The sequence below is a fragment of the Mya arenaria genome, chromosome 11, assembly GCF_026914265.1.
Source record: "Mya arenaria isolate MELC-2E11 chromosome 11, ASM2691426v1".
Taxonomy (NCBI): domain Eukaryota; kingdom Metazoa; phylum Mollusca; class Bivalvia; order Myida; family Myidae; genus Mya; species Mya arenaria.
The window spans coordinates 3,630,839-3,655,057 of NC_069132.1; the positions used below are offsets into that span (position 1 = coordinate 3,630,839).

General features: G+C 36.4%; 3 protein-coding genes across 7 annotated transcripts in view; 2 read left to right on the top strand and 1 right to left on the bottom strand.

Annotated features, from left to right (window-relative positions):
- The first annotated feature begins 796 nt into the window (after positions 1-796).
- LOC128207796 (perlucin-like) lies at positions 797-3,156 on the top strand. Its single transcript, XM_052910933.1, has 5 exons — positions 797-839; positions 1,003-1,103; positions 1,386-1,491; positions 1,867-2,089; positions 3,060-3,156. The coding sequence occupies exons 1-5, from the start codon at positions 797-799 to the stop codon at positions 3,109-3,111; spliced, it is 525 nt and encodes a 174-aa protein (XP_052766893.1). The 3' UTR covers positions 3,112-3,156.
- Positions 3,157-8,665: 5,509 nt separating this feature from the next.
- LOC128207821 (DNA-dependent metalloprotease SPRTN-like) lies at positions 8,666-16,456 on the bottom strand. Of its 2 annotated transcripts, none has more exons than XM_052910968.1 (6): positions 16,135-16,456; positions 13,205-13,313; positions 11,676-11,720; positions 11,210-11,284; positions 10,260-10,527; positions 8,666-9,935 (listed from the first exon to the last, which is right to left on the bottom strand). In XM_052910968.1, exons 1-6 carry the CDS (start codon positions 16,374-16,376, stop codon positions 8,776-8,778), a joined length of 1,899 nt encoding a protein of 632 aa, XP_052766928.1. In that variant the 5' UTR covers positions 16,377-16,456; the 3' UTR covers positions 8,666-8,775. The 2 variants fall into 2 exon arrangements, with proteins under 2 accessions (XP_052766928.1, XP_052766927.1); XM_052910967.1 differs by having other exon boundaries at positions 16,078-16,456.
- Positions 16,457-16,463: 7 nt separating this feature from the next.
- The window catches only part of LOC128207820 (uncharacterized), a 31,551-nt gene continuing 23,795 nt past the window's right edge, over positions 16,464-24,219 (top strand). For 2 of the 4 annotated variants that reach the window (XR_008256765.1, XM_052910963.1), the window contains exon 1: positions 16,586-16,739. The gene's annotated coding sequence lies outside the window, so the exon portion shown is untranslated. Of the gene's footprint in view, positions 16,498-16,585; positions 16,740-19,747; positions 19,766-24,219 lie in introns of those variants that run through there. The other 2 variants (XM_052910964.1, XM_052910966.1) reach the window with 2 other exon arrangements.

Here is a 24,219-nt window from a genome sequence, read left to right on the forward strand (position 1 = left end):
TATTTAATTATACCCAAATATATGGTCAATCTAAACATAATTGAAGACAACATACACAGCATTCTTTTTAAACCAGATATTCACCTGTTTGTGAGAATTTCTGTCAATTAAAACGATTTTTCACTTATTGTCATCAGTGGTAGCCATTTTTTTCTGTTTTATTATTTTTTGAAAATTAAATTTACGAATTGACTGCTCGTAATCGTCGTATCGGTAAATTTCTTACGCAGTGGTATCAGTCAAATTCCAAATATGAGAAGTACAATTAATAGTTTATGTTAATGTCATCATTGATATTATTCACGCTTATTATTACTGTCTATTTTTCAACCTATTCATTTCTTATTAATTTCTCAGTCTCCACTATCAGTCGACGCTTGAAATATTGCATTGTAATCATATCACATGGTTCTACCATGATGATGATTTTGATCATGATGATGATGATGTTTATCCATCATCATCATCATTATCATCATCATCATCATCATCATCATCATCATCACCATCATCAACAACAACAACAACAACAACAACAACAACATCATCATCATCATCATCATCCGTGGATCCAGGATTCAACGATATATCGAGGAGGGATAGGGTTGGCGCATTTTGGCATCCTCGGCACAATGTCATCCTCGGCAAAATGTCAAAAATGCGCTGGTGCCGTTTGGTTTGTTCTTATCTCTCGAAATCATATATAGTCATAAACAAGCGTGTGGTTACGTACATGTGAATATTTATCTATCACTCGTTATAACAGTCTGTAACAGCAGGCGTGCACATACGACAAATGAGACTTCGCATCTCTTTCATCTGCGTATGCGTCCACCTTGGTAAGAACAAATATATATATATACATATAAATGGTGTGGGGGAGGGGGGGGGGGGGGGTCACTTAGAAGCGAGAGGAAAACAAAGGAAAATATATCTAGTTAGATAAAGTTTGTCATGTGAAGTGTCTTAATTAATTTGAAACTGTCTTTGTTGTTTCCACAGGAGCTCTACTCACAAATGCGTGCGATGACGGCTGGGTGACGTTTGGTTCCTCCTGCTATCTTTTTGACGATGATATCAAAATGCACTTTGTAGAGGGAGCGGTAATGTAATTTAAAATTAATTTTGTTATTGGACCCGAACATGACTTTACCAACTCACTGACTGACGGCCGAGCATTGATATTTGATTAAAGCCATAAGCCGAATCAGTCATTTCAAGTGAAGACAATAGAGAAAGCTCCTCTGCGGGACATCAGTCACTGATATGCAGTCAAAATGTTAAAATATGCTCTATAAACCATAACCAAAATTTGAAATCTATGACAAATAATATACTTATTAATTGCCTTCAAAATATATTCATGCTTGTATTTCCTTTCCAAGCATTTTTGTGCGTCCACCCATGGGGGGGGGGCATACCTCACAACAATCGAGTCAGCAGAAGAGCTTCTTTTCCTTCAAGACATGAGCAAACGTTTGTTTAAACACGGTAAATTGGAAATGCTTGTTTGCAGCCTGCATAATATATTTTTTTGTTTTAAAAAGCTGCTTCTTTCAATAATTGATTTCAATATTTCGAAGGTACAGTCTGAAATACCAAATGTAGCAGGCTATCTTATGAAGGATTTATGCAGTGCGCGCAATAGCGATGCGTGTAGCAGTAATGCAAAACCGTGTAAATACAAATCCTTTCACGGTTAAATATTGTAACTCTTTATAGCAATGCTAATAGTTAATAACTTGGGTCCGAAATGTCAGGAGTTAACACGAGCATGCCGCGAGCAGGGAGTGACCCGAGACGTAACCCCATAAAGTGCCTTGTCTTTTGATAAATAGGATAAGTGTTGCCCTTCCTGTCATTCAGATCGCAACAATTTCTTCTTCCTCGGTGCCACGGACGATGAGGTAGAGGGTGTCTGGCGCTGGTACACGGACCACAGACTGGTGTCCAGTGGCTACCAAAACTGGGCGCCAGGCCAGCCGCAGACAGGAACCAGTCAAAACTGCGCTGTCCTATGGGGGCCCAGTGGATATCTGTGGGAGGACCATTATTGTGAAGAAAATGCATACATCATCTGTGAAAAGCCGTGAGCACAATACTGGTTTATCGCCTTCCCTTTGATAGTACATGCAAGTACATCCCATAAATATATGGCTCTATGTGTTTCTATCCAAAATAGTAAGACACAAAATAGCTGAAGCTTTATAGACACAGCTGTATTTTAAACCAGAACAACAACAACAACATTCTTCAATTGAAGCTGTAGCTATATTTAAAGCCTTAGCTATAAATTAAAACAGTATGTTGTAAATATACTGGTGTAGCTTTACCTTGGAAACAACAACAGCTATGCATTACACATAAAGCTGTAAATATACAACGGTAGATATATCTTACAGGCCGCTGTTGTCATATTGCCACTTTTAAGCCACTTTGTACAGCATATATAGAAAGTAATATGATTGGCGTGCGTTCTTTACCCAACGCTGGAGCAGATTAAGTTACGTCCAAATCCAATCTCATTAAAATCAGATCCCCAATACACGCTTCACGACGTTACATAACGTAATGACATGAAGTGAACGTCACGATATGATTTAAATGAGATTGGTCCAAATCTTGATCCCGATAACGTCAAATTCAATGTCCTCTTCTTGAAACAATATCCGAGGTGATTATACAGTAGGGCTATGAGTACTGCGATTTGATCCGGGAGGTTGTATCCGACTCGTTTGGAAAATTCGAATTTTACGCGGCGCACACAGGAAAATGCGCTTGCACATTTCTCAAGAAGCGCTAGCACGCTTCTCGCGTGATCTCTTTCCCACATTAGCGTGAAACACGAAAAAAGCGATAGGCCTTTAAAGCAGATAAGTTATATACAGTGCGTGCTATGAACTTGAAACATGATTATATAAATAAACGTGTAGATGAATCATAAAACCTTGGGTGTCTTGTTATTACTTTGGTCTAAGACAAACGTGTATGTGTTTATATTTTCACTAGAAATGATCGAATTGCTTTAATTTATCAAAAGGAAACTCTCTTTTTTTCAGAGACATACCGAATGAATGCAACTGCCATGGCCAGCCTGAAATTGTGGGATAACATCTCAATATATTGAACCGAAATATACAGACTGAGCAATATTCCTTGAAAATATTTAAAAAAAAAACGTACCTGAATCAAGACGACTTGCGTATTTTCTTACTGATCCTTAGTTTTTCTTTCCCGAACTTACACTTTATACATAGCGTATGCTCTAACTGATCCCTAGTTCTCCCTTCCTGAACCTTCTCACCTTACCCAGCGTATTTTCTAACTGATCCCTACTTCTTTCTTCCTGAACTTACTCCCCTTACCCAGCGTATTTTCTAACTGACGACTAGTTCTCCCTTCCTGAACTTATCTTACCAGGCGTATTTTCTAACTGACAACTTGTTCTCCCTTCATGAACTGACTCATCTTACCAAGCGTATTTTCTAACTGATCCCCACTTCTTTCTTCCTGAACTTACTCCCCTTAACCAGCGTATTTTCTAACTGACCACTAGTTCTCCCTTCCTGAATTTACCTTACCCGGCGTATTTTCTAACTGACCACTAGATCTCCCTTCTTGAACTTACTCACTTTACCCGGCGTATTTTCCAACTGACCACTAGTTCTCCCTTCTTGAACTTACTCACTTTACCCGGCGTATTTTCCAACTGACCACTAGTTCTCCCTTCTTGAACTTACTCACTTTACCCGGCGTATTTTCCAACTGACCACTAGTTCTCCCTTCTTGAACTTACTCGCTTTACCCGGCGTATTTTCCAACTGACCACTAGTTCTCCCTTCTTGAACTTACTCTGCTCCCTTCCTGAACTTACTCACTTTACCTGGCGTATTTTCTTATTGACCCTTAGTTCTTCCTTCCTGAATTTAATCACTTTATCCGGCGTATTTTCTAACTGACCACTAGTTCTTCCATCCTGAACTTACTCACCTCACCCAGCGTATTTTCTAACTGACCACTAGTTCTTCATTCCTTAACTTACTCGCCTTACCCGGCGTATTTTCTAACTGACCACTAGTTCTTCATTCCTTAACTTACTCGCCTTACCCGGCGTATTTTCCTAACTGACCACTACTTCTTCTTTCCATAATATATTCATCTTACTGGGCTTGTTTTCTAACCGACCTCTTATTCTTCCAGAATTGACTATCCTTAACCAGTGTATCTTTTAACTGACCCCTAGTTCTTTTTTTCTATATTTTGTACTCTCTTTACCCAGTGTTATCACGCGAACTGGTAGCGGTAGATAAGATCGGGGAACAGGGAGAACAATTTTCATACGGGATATTAATAAAGATTTTTTTAATTTCTGATTACTACCCAGCGATATATTTTTCTTTCGCGTCCAAGTTTCAACAAATCCCACAGGTACATACATTTTGACATTTTTGTAACATAAAAAAACAAGAGCTGTCACAGACACGTGTCAAATGCGGTTGATCGGGTTTTGTCGGAGGGAATAGAATATTCAGGTATGTTTAATAAAAGATTTGATGTTTTGCTGGTGACGTCTCTATCTGATCGTTAAGTATTTAAAGTTAGTTTATTAGTTTATACAATCAGCCTTACTTTATTTCTCATCGTCTACATGATCTTCAAGCTGAAGCTGGCCCCGAATATGCTTTTGCATATGCAGTTGTTGATTTCAAATTGTCAGGAAAAATGTGAGGATGAGTTGTCATCAACTGGTTTAAGACCCCAGTGAAACCCTAGGTGGTTTCATTGTCCATTCAAAGGCGGTACCTAAAATAATATTAATAGACTTCCAGTAGCATATATTATTACTGTTATTTCTTGGTCGTATGTGTTCGATATGTCCTCGTTTGTGGCCGTTTAGTGGCGCGGCATGTAAACTGTTGATAAGTGGCAACAAGTGTGAGGTTAACAACTTCTAAACTAGTGCATCGTCGACAACCACGGTACGTTCACGTGCGCAATATCTGCATTTATAATATAAGAATAAATACAAAAATACACTCAAATTACAATATTTTTTGGAATTAGTCATCATGGTCCTTCATGGAATTTCACACTCATAATATTATTGATGCTTTCCACAGTCAACCTTAGGCATTTTTTTGAGAAAAAAATGAAAAAAATTAATTCCAGGGGATCGGTCGAAATTCAGGGGGATTTTCCCCCGCCGGGGGATATGGCATGTATGCGTTCTTCCGCTACACATACCATGGCAAAAAAAGACGGACAAAACCTGATTTTAATGATTGTGCATGAGGCAGGTGTCGGGTCAACTCGGCCCAATTACCCTTTCGGCGGGGTCCAGGGGGCAGGAGAGACAACTCTTCCAATGAAAACGCATGTTACAATTAAATACTCTTCAAAAACTCTTCAATAACCCTGTACTGTCAGTTGTCTCCACGGGCGAGTGGTCGAAGTAGCTGTTTTAAAATTTGTAGTGATGAGGCGGACCAAGTTCAACATGAGCTTTTGCCAGAGTTCTTTTTCTATGGGAAATCATTAGTATGAGTGTTTGAGCATAATTATTTCCGCATTGGTATCTTCTGGAACCAATGAAATAGCCTCATTAATTGATCATAATTACACGATTTTCCTTGCCAGATCGCCCTCGGTACACAACAAAGCAAAGCGCAGTAGAGTATTGGGCTGGGACCAGATCGGGGGTATCTGGTGATGAAACTTGCCACCTAGTGAACTGCTATGTCTCCGACCACTCCAAAACTCGAAGACTTAAACAGTGAAGTTAAAATAAATATATGTTGATGCCTGTGTGGTCTGCCCGTGTGAACATTGTATGTTTCTCGTTCAGTGTCTTCTAGGCCTTAGCATTGTGCCTTGATTAGGCTTTACCCGAACATCAAGATTGAATCACTGTTCTGAGGTAGAACCTAATGGCTAAAATAAGTTTACCTCCAAATGTTACCTTGACCTTAAGATGAGAGTAAAAATGTCATGCTCAACACTTCTTTCATTGGTGACTGGCTGTTATGTAAACATTCGTTATCAATTTAAGTTATGGCTGAGACAAAGAGGATTTCTATGAAATCAATTGTCAAACATCAAATCAAAATGCGACTTTGACCTTCAAGACACCAGTGGTTATGCTATGGGCAACACACCTTCCCACCTTCACAATTCTTGGAAGACTGATTGCTACAAAGTCAACCATTTTCAACATACTGTGCGATTACTATAACTTCAGCAATATAAAAACTAGAGATTGCTTTTTTGAAAAAGCGCTTGTCTCCCCTATTGTGTGGTCGTAGCTGAGAAAAAATAAATGATGGACATGAAATTTGTAACTTTGGACTGGAGACAAACCAACAGTGAAGTTTGGTTTATTCGATTATATTAAATAGTGAAGAGAAGAAAGTATTGTTGATTAATCATGGAAAATGTAAACGAAGTTTGCATTGTATGAAGTTCCTGGGCGCAAGCGTTATTCAATTATTGATCGGAAACCATTTTTCAGCTCACAGTCATCGTGACCATGACCTTTTACCTACTGATCACAACATCAATAGGGATCATCTACATAACCATCTTGCATACCAAGTATTAAGTTCTTGGGTGCAAGTGTTCTTTAGTTACTGAGCGGTAACCATTTCTTCAACTCAAGGTCATGGCAACCTTGACCTTTGACCTACTGATCTCAAAATCAATAGGGGTCATCTACTAGTCATGACCGACTAGCGTACCAAGAATGAAGTTCCTGGGTACAAGCGTTCTTAAGTTATTGAGCAGAAACCATTTTTAAGCTTAAGGTCACCGCCAACGTATCATTTTTTACCTGAAGGTAACCTTGACCTTTGACCTTTTGATCTGAAAATCAATAGGGGTCATCTTCTAGTCATGAACAACTAGCTTACCAAGTATGAAGTTCCTGAAACCAAAGGATCTTTAGTTATTGAGCGGAAACTTTTTCTTCACTTCAAGGTCATGGCAACCTTGACCTTTGACCTAGTGATCTCAAAATCAATATGGGTCATCTTCTAGTCATGACCAACTAGCATACTAAGTATGAAATTCCTGGTTGCAAGCGTTCTCTAGTTATTGAGCGGAAACAGTTTCTTCACCTCAAGGTCACGGTGACCTTGACCATTGACCTACTGATCTCAAAATCAATAGGAGTCATCTACCGGTACTAGTCATGAACAACTATGAAGTTCCTGGGTACAAGCTTTCTTTAGTTATTGAGCAGAAACCATTTTTAAGCTTAAGGTCACTGCCAACATAACATTTTTTACCTAAAGGTAACCTTGACCTTTGACCTTTTGATCTCAAAATCAATAGGAGTCATCTAATAGTCATGAACAACTAGCATACCAAGTATGAAGTTCCTGGACCCAAAGGATCTTTAGTTATTGAGTGGAAACCGTTTCTTCACCTCAAGGTCACGTTGACCCTGATCTTTGACCTAGTGACCCCAAATTCAATAGGGGTCATCTACTAGTCATGACCAACTAGCATACCAAGTATGAAGTTCCTGGGTCTAAGAGTTCTATAGTTATTGGGCGGAAACGAAGTGTGACGTACTGACTGACTGACTGACAGACTGATGGACTGACTGACGGACAGGGCAAAAACAATATGTCTCCCCATGAATGGGGGAGACATAAAGATATTACACGCAAATGATTTTTACATGGAAGGTCACCACGACCTTGACTATTGACCTTGTTACCCCCAAAACAATTGGGATCATCTAGACATCATGACCAACCTAACTTCAAAGTTTGGTGAACCTAGATCAAAGCATTCTCCTGATATTGCACGGAAATATTTTTTTACATTAGAGGTCACAGCGACGTTGACCTTTGACCTTGTGACCCCCCAAAATATAGGAGTTTTCTAAACCTCATGATCAACCTCCCTACCAAGTTTGGTGAACCTAGGTCAAACCATTCTCAAGATATTGAGCGGAAATGTTTTTTACATTGGGGGTCGCCGCGACCTTGACCTTTGACCTAGTGACCCCAAAAACAATAGGGATCTTCTACACCTCATGACCAACCTCCCTACCAAGTTTGGTGAACCTAGGTCAAACCGTTCTCAAGATTTTGAGCAGAAATGTTTTTTATATTGGGGGTCGCCGCGACCTTGACCTTTGACCTAGTGACTTCAAAAACATTAGGGATCCTCTACACCTCACGACCAACCTCCCTACCAAGTTTGGTGATCCTAGGTCATGTGGTTTTCCAGTTATCGATCGGAAACGAAGTGTGACGTACAGACGGACTGATGGACTGACGGACTACCGGACTGACGGACAGGGCAAAAACAATATGTCTCCCCCAGAGAGGGGGAGACATAATTCCTCATTGTGTTAACATGATGTTAACATTTGATCTTGTTTATAGATCAGACAATTTATTTTTTATCAAAATGTAGAACCTAAAGTTTATTAAGTACCATCTAGTGATGGTCCAATCAAAACTAAAGCCTCAGTTTTGTTCTCAAGTTTTGTTTAGCATTGGGTTTCGATATGGCATGGCACATTTATAACCAGAGAGACCAACAATCTGAAAAAGGTTTGTAAAGATCTGATAAAAACTGTAGTTTAAGATTCTAGTGTTCACAAACAATTGTTGATGAATAACAACAGCAAAGCAATAAGTGAATGCTCAAATCAAAATAGTGTGTGACCATATTCATATGTGCACATTTATTGCTAAATTATAGCATGTTTTTTTACAGTCAAATACATATAGCATTGAGGATACATCAAGAGTACATTGGTCAATTAGACATTGCCTGTTCTGTCAAACATAAATCTAAATGTTCATTAATGGAGGTTGTTTTCACCATTTTACAACACACAGGACAAGAGGACATTTCTACATTGTCCGTATTTGCCACATTACTAGCACCAGAACTTGCTGCACTCGGAGTCAAGTCAGACTGGTTACATCTCTCAACTGACTGGTTTCTTCCATTGTTGGAGTCAGACTTGGTTTCTCTTACCAGGTTGAACATTTTTGAAATGGGAGAAGTAACAACTGCTTTTGCTTGACTGCTATTTTGAATATTATTGTTTTTACTATTACAGACACCACTAGATCTAGATGTCGAAGTCCGCTCTCCACCAAACACTCCATGACTTTCATTCAATTTTGGTTTCTTTATCATCACAGAATCACCCTCATGGTCTGACAATCTCTTCACAGGCTTGGCAGTGTTGATTTTAAGCAGTGCCGAACCACTGGACAATGGTGTTTTGTGACTCTTGAACTGTTTCGCACCCCACACCTTCCGCAGCATAGCTCTTACGTCATTGTGATCATTTTCAACACTTATTTCATCTTTCTTGGAGCCAGGTATATGTACTTCAGCACTGTCCATGTTTTCACCTGAACCTGTTGAAAATTTACCATTGTTGGAGGCAAGATTTGCTCCTTGGCTACTTATCGAGTCATTCCCGGTGCATATGGCTTCTATATCACTATCGTCACTGAACACTGACAAGTCTTTTCTACTTTCAGATGATTTATTATATTTCTCTTCCATTGACTTAGACAAAGTTAACAAGAATTCATCATCCTCAGAATCAGACCAATCAAAGTCAATGACCTTTTTCTTGACCCCAGCCCCACTAAAAGATGCAGTGCCTCCCTGGCTCACTGGCTTGTTCTTTGGAGCATTACTTTTACCAGGAGTTTTACTGCCTGGCAGAAACTGTGAAGAGCTGTCTGAAGAACTGTGTCTAGAATCTTTCACTGACATCTGTGAACCACCTGAGGAATGAACGCTGAAAGATGTTGAACTATTGTCAAGGTTTTCAAAGTCGGACAGTTTTGAAATTGTACTGGTTGGTTTTCCAATTGAACTGTTTGAACCACCAAGTGATTTTCCTGTCCCTCCAAATATTCTAATGTCCATGTTTTTATCCTTCGATTTTTCTGGAAATGAATGTAAACATGAATTTTTTTTACAGCAATCATTAAAAATAGACTTATAATTGACAAGCCCAATTCCGCATAATATTTTTTTTATAAAATCCTGAATTTTAACAGTGCATGGCTGGTGGGCTTATGCTTATTTCGACCACTCATAGGGAACAACAACAGGTATGCTGAACAATGAAAATAAATGTGTGTTCATATTTACTTTACCTGTAAACAATCTTCTTGGATTGCCAATACCCCTCATGAAAGACATTCTAAAACATTGAAGTGATCCTACAAATAAACAAGACTACTGCAGTGTAGTAGAAATAAGCTAACCTTTCTCAGATTTTTCTTTTTCCTTTTTTCCACCATCTTTGTCTTTCTTTCCCTTCTTTTTCCCATACCCCTCTGGCTCCTTCACCTTTGTGTATGTCCCACCACATGTGGACTGATGCTGCCCCCACCATGTGTCATTTTTAGATGGCGCCCTGTTCATGGACCTCTTCACGTAGCCGAAGTACGGCTTCCTCTCTCGACATGGGCCGTCACAGCGCCACCAGTGTTGACGACACGCGTCAACCTCATCATGAAAGTTGTGGTACACCTGAAAACCGGAGATATTTCACTCTATTGGAACAGTCTGTAAATGTTATTTTTTATGAATCATGCATTTTAAGTGATTCATTTAATTATATAATTGCTTTTTATGATTACAAGAAAAGTTGTATCTTGACACAAAGTCAAACCATTACAAATTTATACCATATTTGGAGATGAATCCCATATGCTCGTTACATAGTAAAACATAGCAAAAAATAACACCTATGTATTAAGCCAATGATTTTTAAACTTGAGACAATGTAAAAACATTTATCAAAAGTTGGAAATTATGACAAATTGCCTTTTATTTCACTGTATTGTTGTGAACACTTTGCATCTAAGCAATAGAACCCACATGGGACAAGTTCTCCAAACACGGTCTGACTTCATAGTGGGACAATTCAGTGAAAGTAAAACTTCTCCTGTACCTCTTTACACAAAGACATTACACAGCAATTGATTAAAAAAATAAACTTAAACATAAAGTTATAAATATTGTAAACAAAACCTAGATACCCCAGTACTTGTCTGATTTTAAATGTGATCTCAAAATAAAAACTTACACAACCAGTATTACGATGGGTGCTAAATCTTAAAAAGAAAATTCAGGTGAACTGCATGTTTTAATATTGGACCAAAATATATATTTTTCATTTTCATTTTGATGGAACAACCCGTCCTCTTACTGATATATTGGTGCCAGTCTCCTTGTTAATTCGGTACATGTGCTTGTGGAACTCAGGTCCGTGTCCATCATGGTCCTGGTCAAAGACAGTACTAATAAGAAAGATCATGTCTAGAACTGTTTAAACCAAATGAAAAATACTTGACTTAATTACTTCACAAGGCCTAGTTGATTTTTCTTTTTATGAATTTTTATTTCACATCATACAATGTATGTATCATTCACATCAAGTTTACATTGATGTGATTATTTTTAGAATTTAAATTGACTTAATACAATAGGATGCCTCGATGGAAAAAAAAGAACCTCATCCAATTCTAAAATAATTTTTAAAGTGAAGAATTTAAGAAGTACACACAGCCATAGTTTCATGATATAATCATTTAAGGTGTTGTTGTTTTTATTCCACACCACAAATTATAAAATAATTATAAAAAATACATCATAGCAATGCGTCACACTATTACCTTGTTGTTGTCTGTAACAAACAGGTAGGCATGGATCATTTCATGCTGAAATATGCAAACAAAATATACAGTAAAAGGGTTTCAACAGATAAAGCATTTTTTTATATTATTAGTATATCAATATGCTGTATACTCATGTGTGAACATAAACATTGATATTTCTGTAAGGTTTGTACATATCAAAACAGTTATTGCAGCAAAATTAAACCATCATTGAACAATTTGAATTCATCTGAATTATACTTTATTATACAGATTTACAATTCAGCACCAATTCATAAACAAGGGGGCCAAAATGGCCCTATATCAATCACTTTAATGGGTGCTCTAGACATTTCTATAATTAAAGAGCAATTTCTCTAGGGTGACTTAGCACTTTGGCTAGTAACTCATCTGAGGTATTACCCCATAAACATTCTGACCAAATTTGGTGATGATTGGAAAAATGCTTGTAAAGTTAGTGAGAGGACATAACCAATTTTAGTTAATTTCTATAATAAAAGAGCAATAACTCTCAAATGACTATTTAAAGCGAAACTGCTGCTTATTAAACTTATTGAATATAGCGAAACTGCTGCTTATTAAACTTATTGAATATAGCGATATGGCTGGTTATCAAACTTGTCTATGATGTTATTCCCATAACATTCTGACCAAATTTGATCAGAATTAGACTAATGGTTAAAATATTATTGATCAGACAACATACTGGACATTGCCCGTCCGTACCCTGCAGGTGAAACTAAAATACTTTCCATTTGTAAAGAGCATACAAAAACATGAAATAAATGTATTTGTTAAAAAAGTTACAAAGGGCTATAACTCTTACAGTATTTAAGTTGATAATAATATATATAACTGTCACAGCAGAGCACATTGTAACTGTGAATATGTTCATGTAGTTTGAAGTTGATATCTTATAAGTATCTAAATAATAATTCTAAAGAAAATACATTGCTGCCTCTGGTGGCCATGTTGTTGTTTTCATGAATCACAACGGGGTGAAGGAATTATATGGTTACCTAAGGAACATTTCTGTAAATTCATTTTGAAACAAGGACAATGGTTTCTGAAAAGAAGATTTTTAATAGTTTTCCATATAGATATAGTGAAAATAAGCTTGCCCCTTGCGGCCAAGTTTATATATACGAATCAAATATGTGGTGAAGGAATTTATTACAGAGTCAACTAAGGAACATTTCTGTGAAATTATATTGAAATCAAGTCAGAAGTTCCCGAGAAGATATTTGACATGGAAAACAGAGTTCTGCATGTAACCAATTTCATTTAAAGAATCTGGAAGAGGAACACCCAAAGAAAATTTCTGAGAAGTTTTTATAGTGGTTTAGGAAGAGAAGTTGTTTGAAAAAAATGTTGACAATGGAAAATCACCATATAACAATAGCTCAGATGAGCTAAAAATAAAAACTTTCACAATGATGAATGAAGCAAGTAATGCACTTGTAGTTCTATAACTTGTGGAATGGAAAGACTTAAGTACATGTGTACTGATTCTATTAATACTGTACCAAGAGGGTTTCCACTAGGTCCTTCCTAGGCCTGAGTTTCAAAAGTGGCACACTAAGACGCACAGAGCACAGCCCACCTCGGCCTTCATAGCAGCACAGACCAGCACACCTGGCAGTACAGAGATTTCAAAGAAAGTTAACTGAAAATTGCATCTCAAAAAATTTAGATCATCAAAATAAAACCTATTGAGTGTAAAATTAGAGAAAATTTAGAGCAATGTGTCTGTATGACATCAAATCACCTAGGGAAGTTTCACTAAAGATCTTAGTCGATTTTAGTCGTAAATTGAAATTATCTTAAGTGTTTTATTTTTATTATTTTGCTACAAATTTGAGTGAATTGAACTTGAGCCAGTATTTAAAATGAAAACAAAGTTCAGGAAATAAAACAAATCAGTGTATTTTGCCATTTGTGACCTATATTCAATTTAAGTTAAGCTTAAAATCCTTTATTGAAACAGCTCCAAGTCACATGTCCATCGTTACATTGTAGGGGGCAAATTAATCGTATGAGTGTTTCGCTCCCTTTTTATTCCTGTTATTTGATTTTATACTTTTATTCGCACATTATAAAGCATGTAGACAAATTGTTAACAAAATTGCACAGGCCCAATAAAGCCCCAGCTTCACTTGTATGGGTGCTATACAATTTTCACACAGACTTTTGGGCCTTTTATTTTACAATGTACTTGCGATTACTTCTCAAGCCCCGTATGAAGTCTTTGAAATCCACCTCATGAAGGACAATATGTACAGGGTCAGGTGGATGTGTGATTGTATCATAACCAGCCTGCTGATTTTTTTTCGAATAGCAACATACCCTCAAATATGAATTTCAATATAAACAAAGTTTTAAACAAGCCCAGCAGACATTTCAAAATACCGGTGTTAGGCTTTGGCAGTTGCCCCAGTGTATAGTTTGTAAGTAAACCTAAGCAGGCTACCAGACAAATCGGCCCCTTACCAAATCGACCCCTAGTTATAACGGTTACCTTTTCGGCCCCTTACCAAATCGGCCCCATCCTGTAGACGTTTCGGCCCCTGATTACGGAGACGTTTCGGCCCTTATTTTTTTTTATTGTTCTAAATATAAGAAAATACCCATACAATTTCAATTATTCACATAAACAGTTATAATTATATGGATAAATAGGTATTGACAAACAAAAATAGATTTAAAAGAAAATATCTTTAAACTTGATCACAAATATACATCTGAATATAGACATTTATTCATGGTATTTTTTATAAAAAAAAATCAAGTTAAAAAAATCAATATTGAAACTTCAAAAAATCTTCAAATAATCTTTAAATAATATACATAAGCATGTTGCTAATATTAACAAGAGGTATAATGATATTTGTTTAATATCAAGTCCACTGTCTAAAACTGTATCAAGCACCAATCGACCGCCGTAGATGGCACCAACATTTCTCAAAAACTCCTTAGTTAACTCTTTCCTTGCTTTGAAGTAATCTTCTATGGAGATGTCTTTTTAGATGAATAATAATCATTGAAAAAAAATGAAATCTGATAGTTATAAGATGTTATTTTTCAGAGACAGACGGTCTAATGGCGAATTGTCACATTCCACACAGGTATCAGGCATTGGAATTTGTGACACTTTACAAGTGTACAAGTGTATTCGTCTACACTCAGGTCACCAAAAAAAGACAAAAAGTACACAGCAACTAAACGTCATTATTATGTATGCATTTTTATATTTAGAATTAAAAGGGTACCTACTTCTTTTTGCTTTACTAGATTATTTTTTTAATTGTAGGCACAGTTTAAAACTTTAATATGTATTGAATGCACTACACATATTGACTGAATAAGGGTATATTTTATGAAATATTGAGAGCAATTGTATACTTCAAATAAGTACATAATAAATTGATGGTTGAAACGTAGGCATATGGAAAAGCAGTTTATCATATTTAATCATTTGAATTTGTGGCCATTTACTATCTTAGATGTATTGATACTTAAATAACCTGAAAATTGTGTTTTATAATGTACCGATGCAACTATGACAACAGCACGTGCCAATGTGAGTGAAAAGCATTGAAACTTGACATCAACTAAGCTGTACATCAGATTTTATCATTAACTGTAAGTTATTATTATTTATATAAAATGGTAAAATAAAACCCACGAAAGTACCCCGCTAGTATTGATCTTTCAATACATGATAAATTAAGAGTAGCACAGCAAAACATTTAAAAAAAATGGTACCTGTCTTTAGAAACGATTTAATATATATACCTGAATTGAGACGTTGTTTATATTACTCAAATCAACTATAAAGAACATTAACAAATTAAAGACACTTATTCATTCACACGTCTTTGAATGTCTTTTTTGTACTCCCACAACACCAACAGTTTGCCTGACAAAAAATACATTGTTCAAAGACAAATTTTCTTTGAAGTCTTTATTGATCAATTAATATTTCACAGTCACAAAATTCTTCCTTTCATTTTTTTAAAATTTTATATTGAAAATAAGGGTTTGAATTTAGACTTGAATTAAAAAAATTTATCAAACACATCAATGTATTTCATGAATATTTGTCTATTTGTGCATTTATAGATCTCATTTACAACTTCATTTGAGATAAAATTTGACAAATTATATTTTTTCTTTATATTAAAAAAAATATTAAAATTAAGGGGCCAAAATGTTCTGTTGGAAATCAGTAAGGGGCCGAAACATCTCGAGTCAGTTTAATTAAGGGGACGAAATGGCAGGGCCGAAACATCTTAGGGGCCGATTTTGGTAGACGGCCAATTTGGTAAGGGGCCGATTTATTGATCCCCACTAGCACAGCCCTTTAATCGACTGAGCTAACCGGGAGGCTGGTTCTTACCCATTCAAAACTACAGGTGTACTTATTTTGACTACTAGAGATATAATTGTTACAAACAGTGTCATTCTTGGACTCCATTTCACTTCTATTCCTGAAAGCTGTCCCCAGAAAAAGCGTTCATTAAACTGTAGGAAGAGAGCTCTAATGTCAGGATTAGGGTCTGTCATTTCCCAGTATGGGTCAACAAGGGACGTGGGTTCCTGAGAATTTCCATTTTTATCCGATGGATTTGGGAAATCTTGGTGCTCTGCAAAAAAATCCGACTGAAGCTGCAATGCAAGAGCATAGTCGTCACCCATGATACAACCAGAATTTTACTAAAACATGCAACAATTCGTGTTATGAAATCAAACTTTTCCCGGAATAAATATAGAACTGGTTCCGGTTATTATACGGATACAATCGGACATTTACGGGCAGGTATGCAGACTGGTTCTTTTTTCATTTTTTGTGACATTTATTCTATCATAAAGAAGTATAATCCAGTCATTAATTCTATGCAGCGGAAGTTGTCTTCGCATACCGAAGAAAAACAAGAAACAAATTCGATGGCTATTAATCCCGGTTGTAACCCATATCTTAAAAGCTCGGTATATTTTTCATATAACAAGTAGCCGTTTTGCACCAGAAAAGACCAATCAGCCCGCCTTGATATAGTAAAGGTAATTTACCAAAACATACATGACTTGGAATGTTTACTTCATGCTGGACATTGGCAACCATGTCTTTATACTGCTTTAAGCCTTTATATTATTTTGATACAGAGGTTACGCCGAATCGGAAGTCAATACTAAGTGTAACATGACCAACAGAGCTCTGGTTATTTAGTCTAAAATAATAGACGTGTTATTATGACAACTGGTTCTTACCCTCGCATACTAGACTCATCACTCTGGGAACTGTAGTGTGAGTGTGCATTTAGGGAAAAAAAAATTACATTTGGATATTCATTTTGTCCTAAACGCCACAAGTCGACTGATTCATACCAATGTAAAATATTGTAACTCCACAATATTTAACACTGCATTGTTAAATAAAACAACAGTTACACATAAAATATTTTGAGCTCCTCTTACACTTAGTTTTCATGAAAACTTAATTTAGAACGATCTGTCAACAAAGCATCGCCATTTTTGAACTACCTAGCAAGTGCCCATTATCTTTCCGCTCAATATACTTAGCGCTGGGATCTGTCAATCTTTGCTAGGAAAACAAGTGGGATATGGACACGCAGAGTCGCCTAAACAAGAATGGTCAAAGACTCTGAAGTGGCTGTTTATATGGACTTGAGTGGGCTAGAACTAGTGGCTCGGTCAGCTAAGTTGGTTAGAGCTGCGTGCTAGTGTTCAGGCGGTCATGGGTTTGAGCCCCACACAGGGCACACTTTTCCTTCAAAGTTTACTTTACTGGTTGCAGCGGTAAACGGCAGTAGTGCCTCCAAAGGCCTAAAAGGTTTGGGGGAGGAGTATTGGCTAGAACCAGCTGCCCAATTACAGTACACTCCACGCGGAACTACCACTTTCTTTGGTCCCTCCGAGGGTTTTTGAATTTATCGCGGACATCCGCCGAGTACGTAACCGCTTTCCTCGCTAAAATCCCCTGATTTTCGCTGAGTTGCTCGTTTTTCGCCAAGGGTTTTATTGCAAGTATCCCTGGTGATTGTGTTGTTTTATTGGCCTTAAAGTGGAACTCCAAGTTGTATGCTTTGCTACTACCTTGCTATTATTGAAAGTAAATAATTACATTTGCAGTTATTTCATTTATATAAATCAATCATTTTCACATTTGTCAGCTTTTCCTCGTAAAGAAAGAAAGGAGACATATGCAATAAAACAATACATCTATATCTCGTTCAGTAATTAATTCACCTTTCAACTAATATTCGTTAATTGCCTGTTGATATCCACATATTTAAGATATAACACCACTTGTTTGTTTGTTTACCATTATTACGTCATACTCTTTTTGTGTTGTTGAGAACCAAGAGTAATGCAGGTGTTGAGTACCATGTAAGTGTGAATTTTTTCCTGTTGCTATTTCTTTTGTGATACATATCAGATGCTTTTCCGCATTCCAGATAATATTTTAATTGCATTGTTAATTATGTTGTTATAAAAGTATGAAGGTAACTCATGTTCTGTGGTTTTAAAATCGCCGATTTAATCTACATCTGTATGAAGATATTGTCGTAATCTATTTCCTTTTCTTAATTAATACAATTCAGCTTTCAGTTGAACTATTTTATGGAAGTTACGGTGTTAGTATGAATATTGTGTTACAAAAAATATTGAAACCATTACTTCTAAGTAAATAATTAAAAATTATGAGTATGAAACGCAATCTAGTCTTTTTGCCAATGTGGAAGTCACAGGGAAGTCATGGGATATGCAACTTTCTTAGTGACGTATTATTCGCTAAATTTAGACTACTTTTGGTTATCTGGCAATGTTTGTTATTGCGAAAAATGCATTTTTGTTATCAAACTGGAGGTTTAAATGTAAAAAAGTTAATAGAAATTGAATATATGTAGCAAACAGAATGTTGACATTACTGTAAGTAACTGGGGCTAAAGTCAAATAAGTAAGATATTATTAGAATAGGTCAAAAGTGGACATCAACATATATTGCATTTTTGCGCCGTCAAAGGATTACCGTCGTATTATGTGCAAGTAAGTCTGAAAAATATTGAAACAACACAATTAACGAACAGTATTCAAATAAATAACACAAAATCAGAAACATGTACAGTAGGAGATTCTTATCGGTTTCCTCGGAGTTTCGCTCTGAGTAACGCGGTGATTCTAATTATATATGCCCACTGATCAGCCTCGGAGGGTGAGCGAGTGAAAACGCTGAGGAAAGCGGATTTCGATAAATTGGATTTCGTGTCCCCGATGACGAAAATCGCCGAGGAAAACAGAAATTGGTAATTCCGCGTGGAGTGTACAATAGCTCAGTTGGTTAGAGCTTCATGCTAGTGTTCCGGCGGTCGTGTTTTCGAGCCCCACACCAGGCACACTTTTCCACCAAATTCGTAAATCACTTTTTAAACTTATTATTTTTTTTATGATATTAACATCTGATGACAACTATGGTTTCATGATTTTTTTCTACATTCTGCATGAAGTTAGAAAGTCTAATGTGGCTTAAAGAATTGCAAGACGGTCCTTAAAAAGATTTTTTCTGAGTAAGCTGTTTAATTAGGAAGTGACTGATTTTGCAGACTGCTGCAGCATTCCAAATCATGTTTAGAGGGAACTATGCATATTAAACTTTCAAAGGCCCTTTGTGTTGTGAAGAAATGGCTGTATTCTTAAAATCTAGAATTCAGTGACATTGTTATTAGCGAGGCAAAAATCTTCATTTCTGAAAAACATGCATGCCATTTATTTGGTGGTCTCTGTAATCAACACTCACTGTACCCACTAGTGTTACATATTTTATTTCTCTTGCACTGATCAACAAGTAACAGGAGCTTTGATGACTTTTTTATAGTATTAAATAAACATCATTATATCAGTGGAAAAAAATGCAAGCCCTACACTTGTAAATTGTTTTCCAAACGCTCAAATTATGGATTTTATATATATTGCAGGGTGTGTTAACCAAATGTTGATGTCAATAACTAGTATAGGAGTTTAGGCTTTTCCATGCAAAGGTTTGCAGTATAATATTAAACATATAAAATGTGAGTAAAATTGTTGAAGATGTTTGAACCAAGGAATTCTGGCTAGGCACATGCCAGTAAACTGAGTTTGGTTGATTGCCACCAAAATGAATAGTCACGTTTATTTCATTTGAATACTTTATTTGCCCACAGCACAAGGCCGTGTTTGTAGCATATATGTGCAAATGAACATGTTAAGATAAGTGGTGTTTGAAATGATATTTTCGAAATAAACATATTATAGTTATGTCTAAACTTATTAATAATCAGTATCGTCCCAACAGCTTGCCTGCATGTATCAAAACAAGTCCATAAAAATACATAACCGAAACATAGCTGAAATAACAGGGTTTTCTCTAAAAATTTATCACAGCATGGGGTCCTGAGACCTTCATGGTTGACAAAATGGGGTTGTTAAATAATGTTACGGAGTTCCCAAAAATTGGTTAATACTCAATGAAATTTATTTTGGCAGTCCCACAATGAATTATTAGTTGGAAATAGGTGTTCCTGGACTGAAAATTGCACCAGGAAGTCAAGTCTTCTGTGTCAAGGATTGGTGTACAGAAAATATAACTTTATTATTTAAGAGATACAAAATGAAGAGAGTAGTTCATATAATTATTGTAAAGTTTAACATTCATTTAAAGCAAATATAATGTTGCAGTTCCTGTGACATACTAACAAAACAGCTTATGTTGGTAGGGAAAACATTTTATTTTGGAAACTTATTTTATTGTGTACAAAGTAAATTCTACATACTTATTCTGACATTAATGTTACCTCAAGAGTAACTCAATACAAGTAAACTGAATCTCATTGTACAGAAAATAATGCCACATGGTTTGGATTTTTATTAAAAACAAATTGGTAGACACTTATTTAATCAATTCTAGCCATCTTGTGAATGAAAGTCTTTGTCCAGATGGTTATGATTAAGTGATGTTTTATCACAGTCAGACATGTTCTGAGAATATTTGTATTGATTGTATTGGCTTGACTCATTTAAAGCCTGTTACTACCTGAATTTGTAATCAATACATCACAACTTCCCTTTTACAGAAGAAAAAGACATATGATTGTCAGATAGTGTCTGGCTTTTATTTCGTGAGAACTTAATGTCCGTTTGCTGAGAAATTATGTGTTTGTTGATCCACATTAATTAGAAACACAGATGCGGCCCAAAATAAACCTTACAGACTTAAAAAATACTGCCATTCCAACAACATATAATTTTGAACACTATAATTTAGATATATGTCTTTATCCTTCATTTAAAGGATTATTTTGTATTTTTAATGTAACACATCCAGAAAGGTAAATTTTGGAAAAAAAACATTAATGCACTTTTTCTAATGTAACGCTTTTAGTTTTGAAACTATTCTATCCTCCTTTATGAATCGCAGGGGCAGGAACCATAATTTTGCTAGGGGGTTTGGGGGCATGCCCCGTCAAAAGATTTTGAAAACCGTCGTGCATTCTGGGCATCCTGAGGTGCTTTATTTAGTACTGGAAAATGAACAGTTTTAGAATCATGTAGTCCAGTATGCATACTGCAATTTGGCTGATTTTGTTTTTAGCTCTACTGGCCAAAGGCCAGAAGACCTTATGCAATGGTAATGTGTACGTAGTATGTGCGTCCGTGCGTCTGTAAACAATTGCTTGTGAACACAATACAGTCTTCAGTTTTTATTGTATCTTGATGAAACTTGTACAGTATTTAGATATCCATTAGAGCTCGGTTCCTTCTGAAAACCAGCCAGATCCTCCCATGCATGCCTAGATTATGGGCCTTGAAAGTATAAAAAATCAGTGCGTCTGTAAACAATTGCTTGTGAACACGATACAGTCTTCAGTTGTGATTGTATCTTGATGAAACTTGTACAGTATTTAGATATCCATTAGAGCTGGGTTCCTTTCGAAAACCAGCCAGATCCGCCCATGCTTGCCTAGATTATGGGCCTTGATAGCATAAAAAAAATGCTTGTGAATACGATACAGTCTTCAGTTGTGATTGTATCTTGATGAAACTTGTACAGTATTTAGATATCCATTAAAGCTCGGTTCCTTTCGAAAACCAGCCAGATCCGCCCATGCATGCCTAGATTATGGGTTTGAAAGTTTTAAAAAATGCTATTTATAAGTCTATTTTTAGCCAAGTCTTCATGAGCAAAGTCTATTTTTAATCAAGTTTACATGTAAAGCAGGGCTTCTAAAAACCGGCAATTTGCCGGTCTGGACCAATTTTGACCAAGCCAGACCGATTTCAGTTTCAAAAAGTGTAAAAAAATCGGTCCGAAATTTTCTCATGTTTTTTTATAATTTCGGTCCAAAACGACTAAGTCAGTAAAAATTGTAATACACAAACATCCTTGGGTCATTCACACATTCAAAATTACTCCCAATAAAAGTGACCTAGTTACCATCGGACCAATGCGACCAGCTGCTTTTTCCTCTACGCTGAACACTCGATATCTTTTAATTAGCAGACGCTTGCAATGGGTCCAATCACGTGTATTGGAAGGTCGCAGAAGACACAATTTACCCGGTAACAAATTATGAGTTAATTATGTGCTTGCAGCTATCCTGATTAAGTGTTAAAATCGGTCCATATTTTCACATAGCAATAACATGCTATGTCGTCGCCAATCATTACATGATATATCTGTTTGTTGAATACCAAACTGTTAAATTAAAATTGTAATAAAGAAGCATTGCTGGTTAAAAACGGTTTTAAAGATAAATGCAATTGTCATTGTTAATCCGCGAAAGCATTGAAATTCCGAATTAGTAAACCTTATTATATAGATATCAACAGCGACACGCTTGATTAACTACAGAGTCTGATAGCTGAGTGCGCCGCAAACGTCATTTTAATTCACAGTAATGAAAAATTCGTTGTCGAAATCAAACTTATAGCTTGAAGCCCTGATTATAAATCTGGATATTATATATTATTATTCAAGATTATCAGTTGAATGTTGACCCGCTGTAGAAGCATTAAGCAAATAAATCATATTAAATACTGTTTCACTTTTTGTCGTCTGACCGCTTCCCCCCCACAGGGGCAGGTTGCATTGTTTTGACACCCCACGCCCTCGTCCGTTTTTTTTTATTTATTTTTTTTTTATCAATTTTTAGTAAGAATATGATGTGGTTACTGTAACTTGTGAAAATTGGCAAATTTGTACAAAGATAATAAAATAAAAAATTTAAAAAAATATTTTTTTTGCCAATTTTCACAAGTTTCAGTTACCACATCGTATTCTTACTAAAAATTGATAAAAAAACAAAAAAACAAAAACGGACGGGGGTGTGGTGTGTCAAAACAACGCATCCTGCCCCTGTGTTCTCGCCGGTCGCAGTTAATTATGATCGCAGTCGTTCTTGTTAGAAACACCGCAGAACTCGATGAGAATCTCATTTGAATGAAGCTTGCATCAATGACTATCTAAATCGGCTATGATGGTTCTATAGCACTCTTACAAATTGCCACATAGCGAAAAAATATTGACAGATTACTTGTTGCGAAAATGTGTGACATTTCTATATAATCAGACTTTTGAACAGGTCTTCTTTTTTAGGTGGGGGGGGGGGTCATTTTTTTTGGGGGGGGGGGGTTGTCGCCGGGTACGGACCGAACTTTTAGAAGCCCTGATGTAAAGTCACAATTGCTTGTGAATGTTTGTTCAAATTATGTCCCTGTGGTCATTACTGGTCACGCCCTCAGGTTCACAGGTTTGATATACTAAAATTGGAAAATGTTAAAAACCATTTTGTCTGAAACAGCTATGCAGATCCTTCCTATTTTGAACAAGGCTTAGTTTAGTGGTCCACTACCATGGTTGTTCAAATTATGCCCCTTGGGTCAAAACTGGCACTGCCCCGGGGGTCACAAGTTTCCTAGAGACTTATTTAAGAAATGTTTTCAAAATCTTCTTGTTTCAAACCACAAGGCCCATACCTTTGATATTAATTTTGTTGTGGAGCATCATTTGATGACTGTCTAGCAAAACATTTGAAATTATGCCCCTTGGGCAAAAGCTGGCCCCACCCCTTTTGACTTACTTTTTAATTTTTAAAGCTACAGCAATGAAATTTTGACCATGTGTACAGTTTTGCAAACAAGCATCAATGTTGTCCTTGGTTATCCTTGACTTTGACCTTTTGACCAACTTTTTATTTTTAAAGCTACAGAAATGAAATTTTGACCATGAGTACAGTTTTGAAAGCAAATATTTTTGACTCTCACATTACCTTTACTTGGCACATATTAAAACAGTTCATGCAACTAATCTGCTTAGTACAATACTTTCTGTCCTCAGATGTTGAACGTGCAGCGTTTTCAGCTAACCCAAACACAAAAAGTGAACTATATATTTGTTGCCTATTACTCATACATACATGCTCTGGATTGAAAATGACTGCAAGAGCCATTCCAGTAGAGCATAGACCCTCTTGGGCCTCTTGTTCTT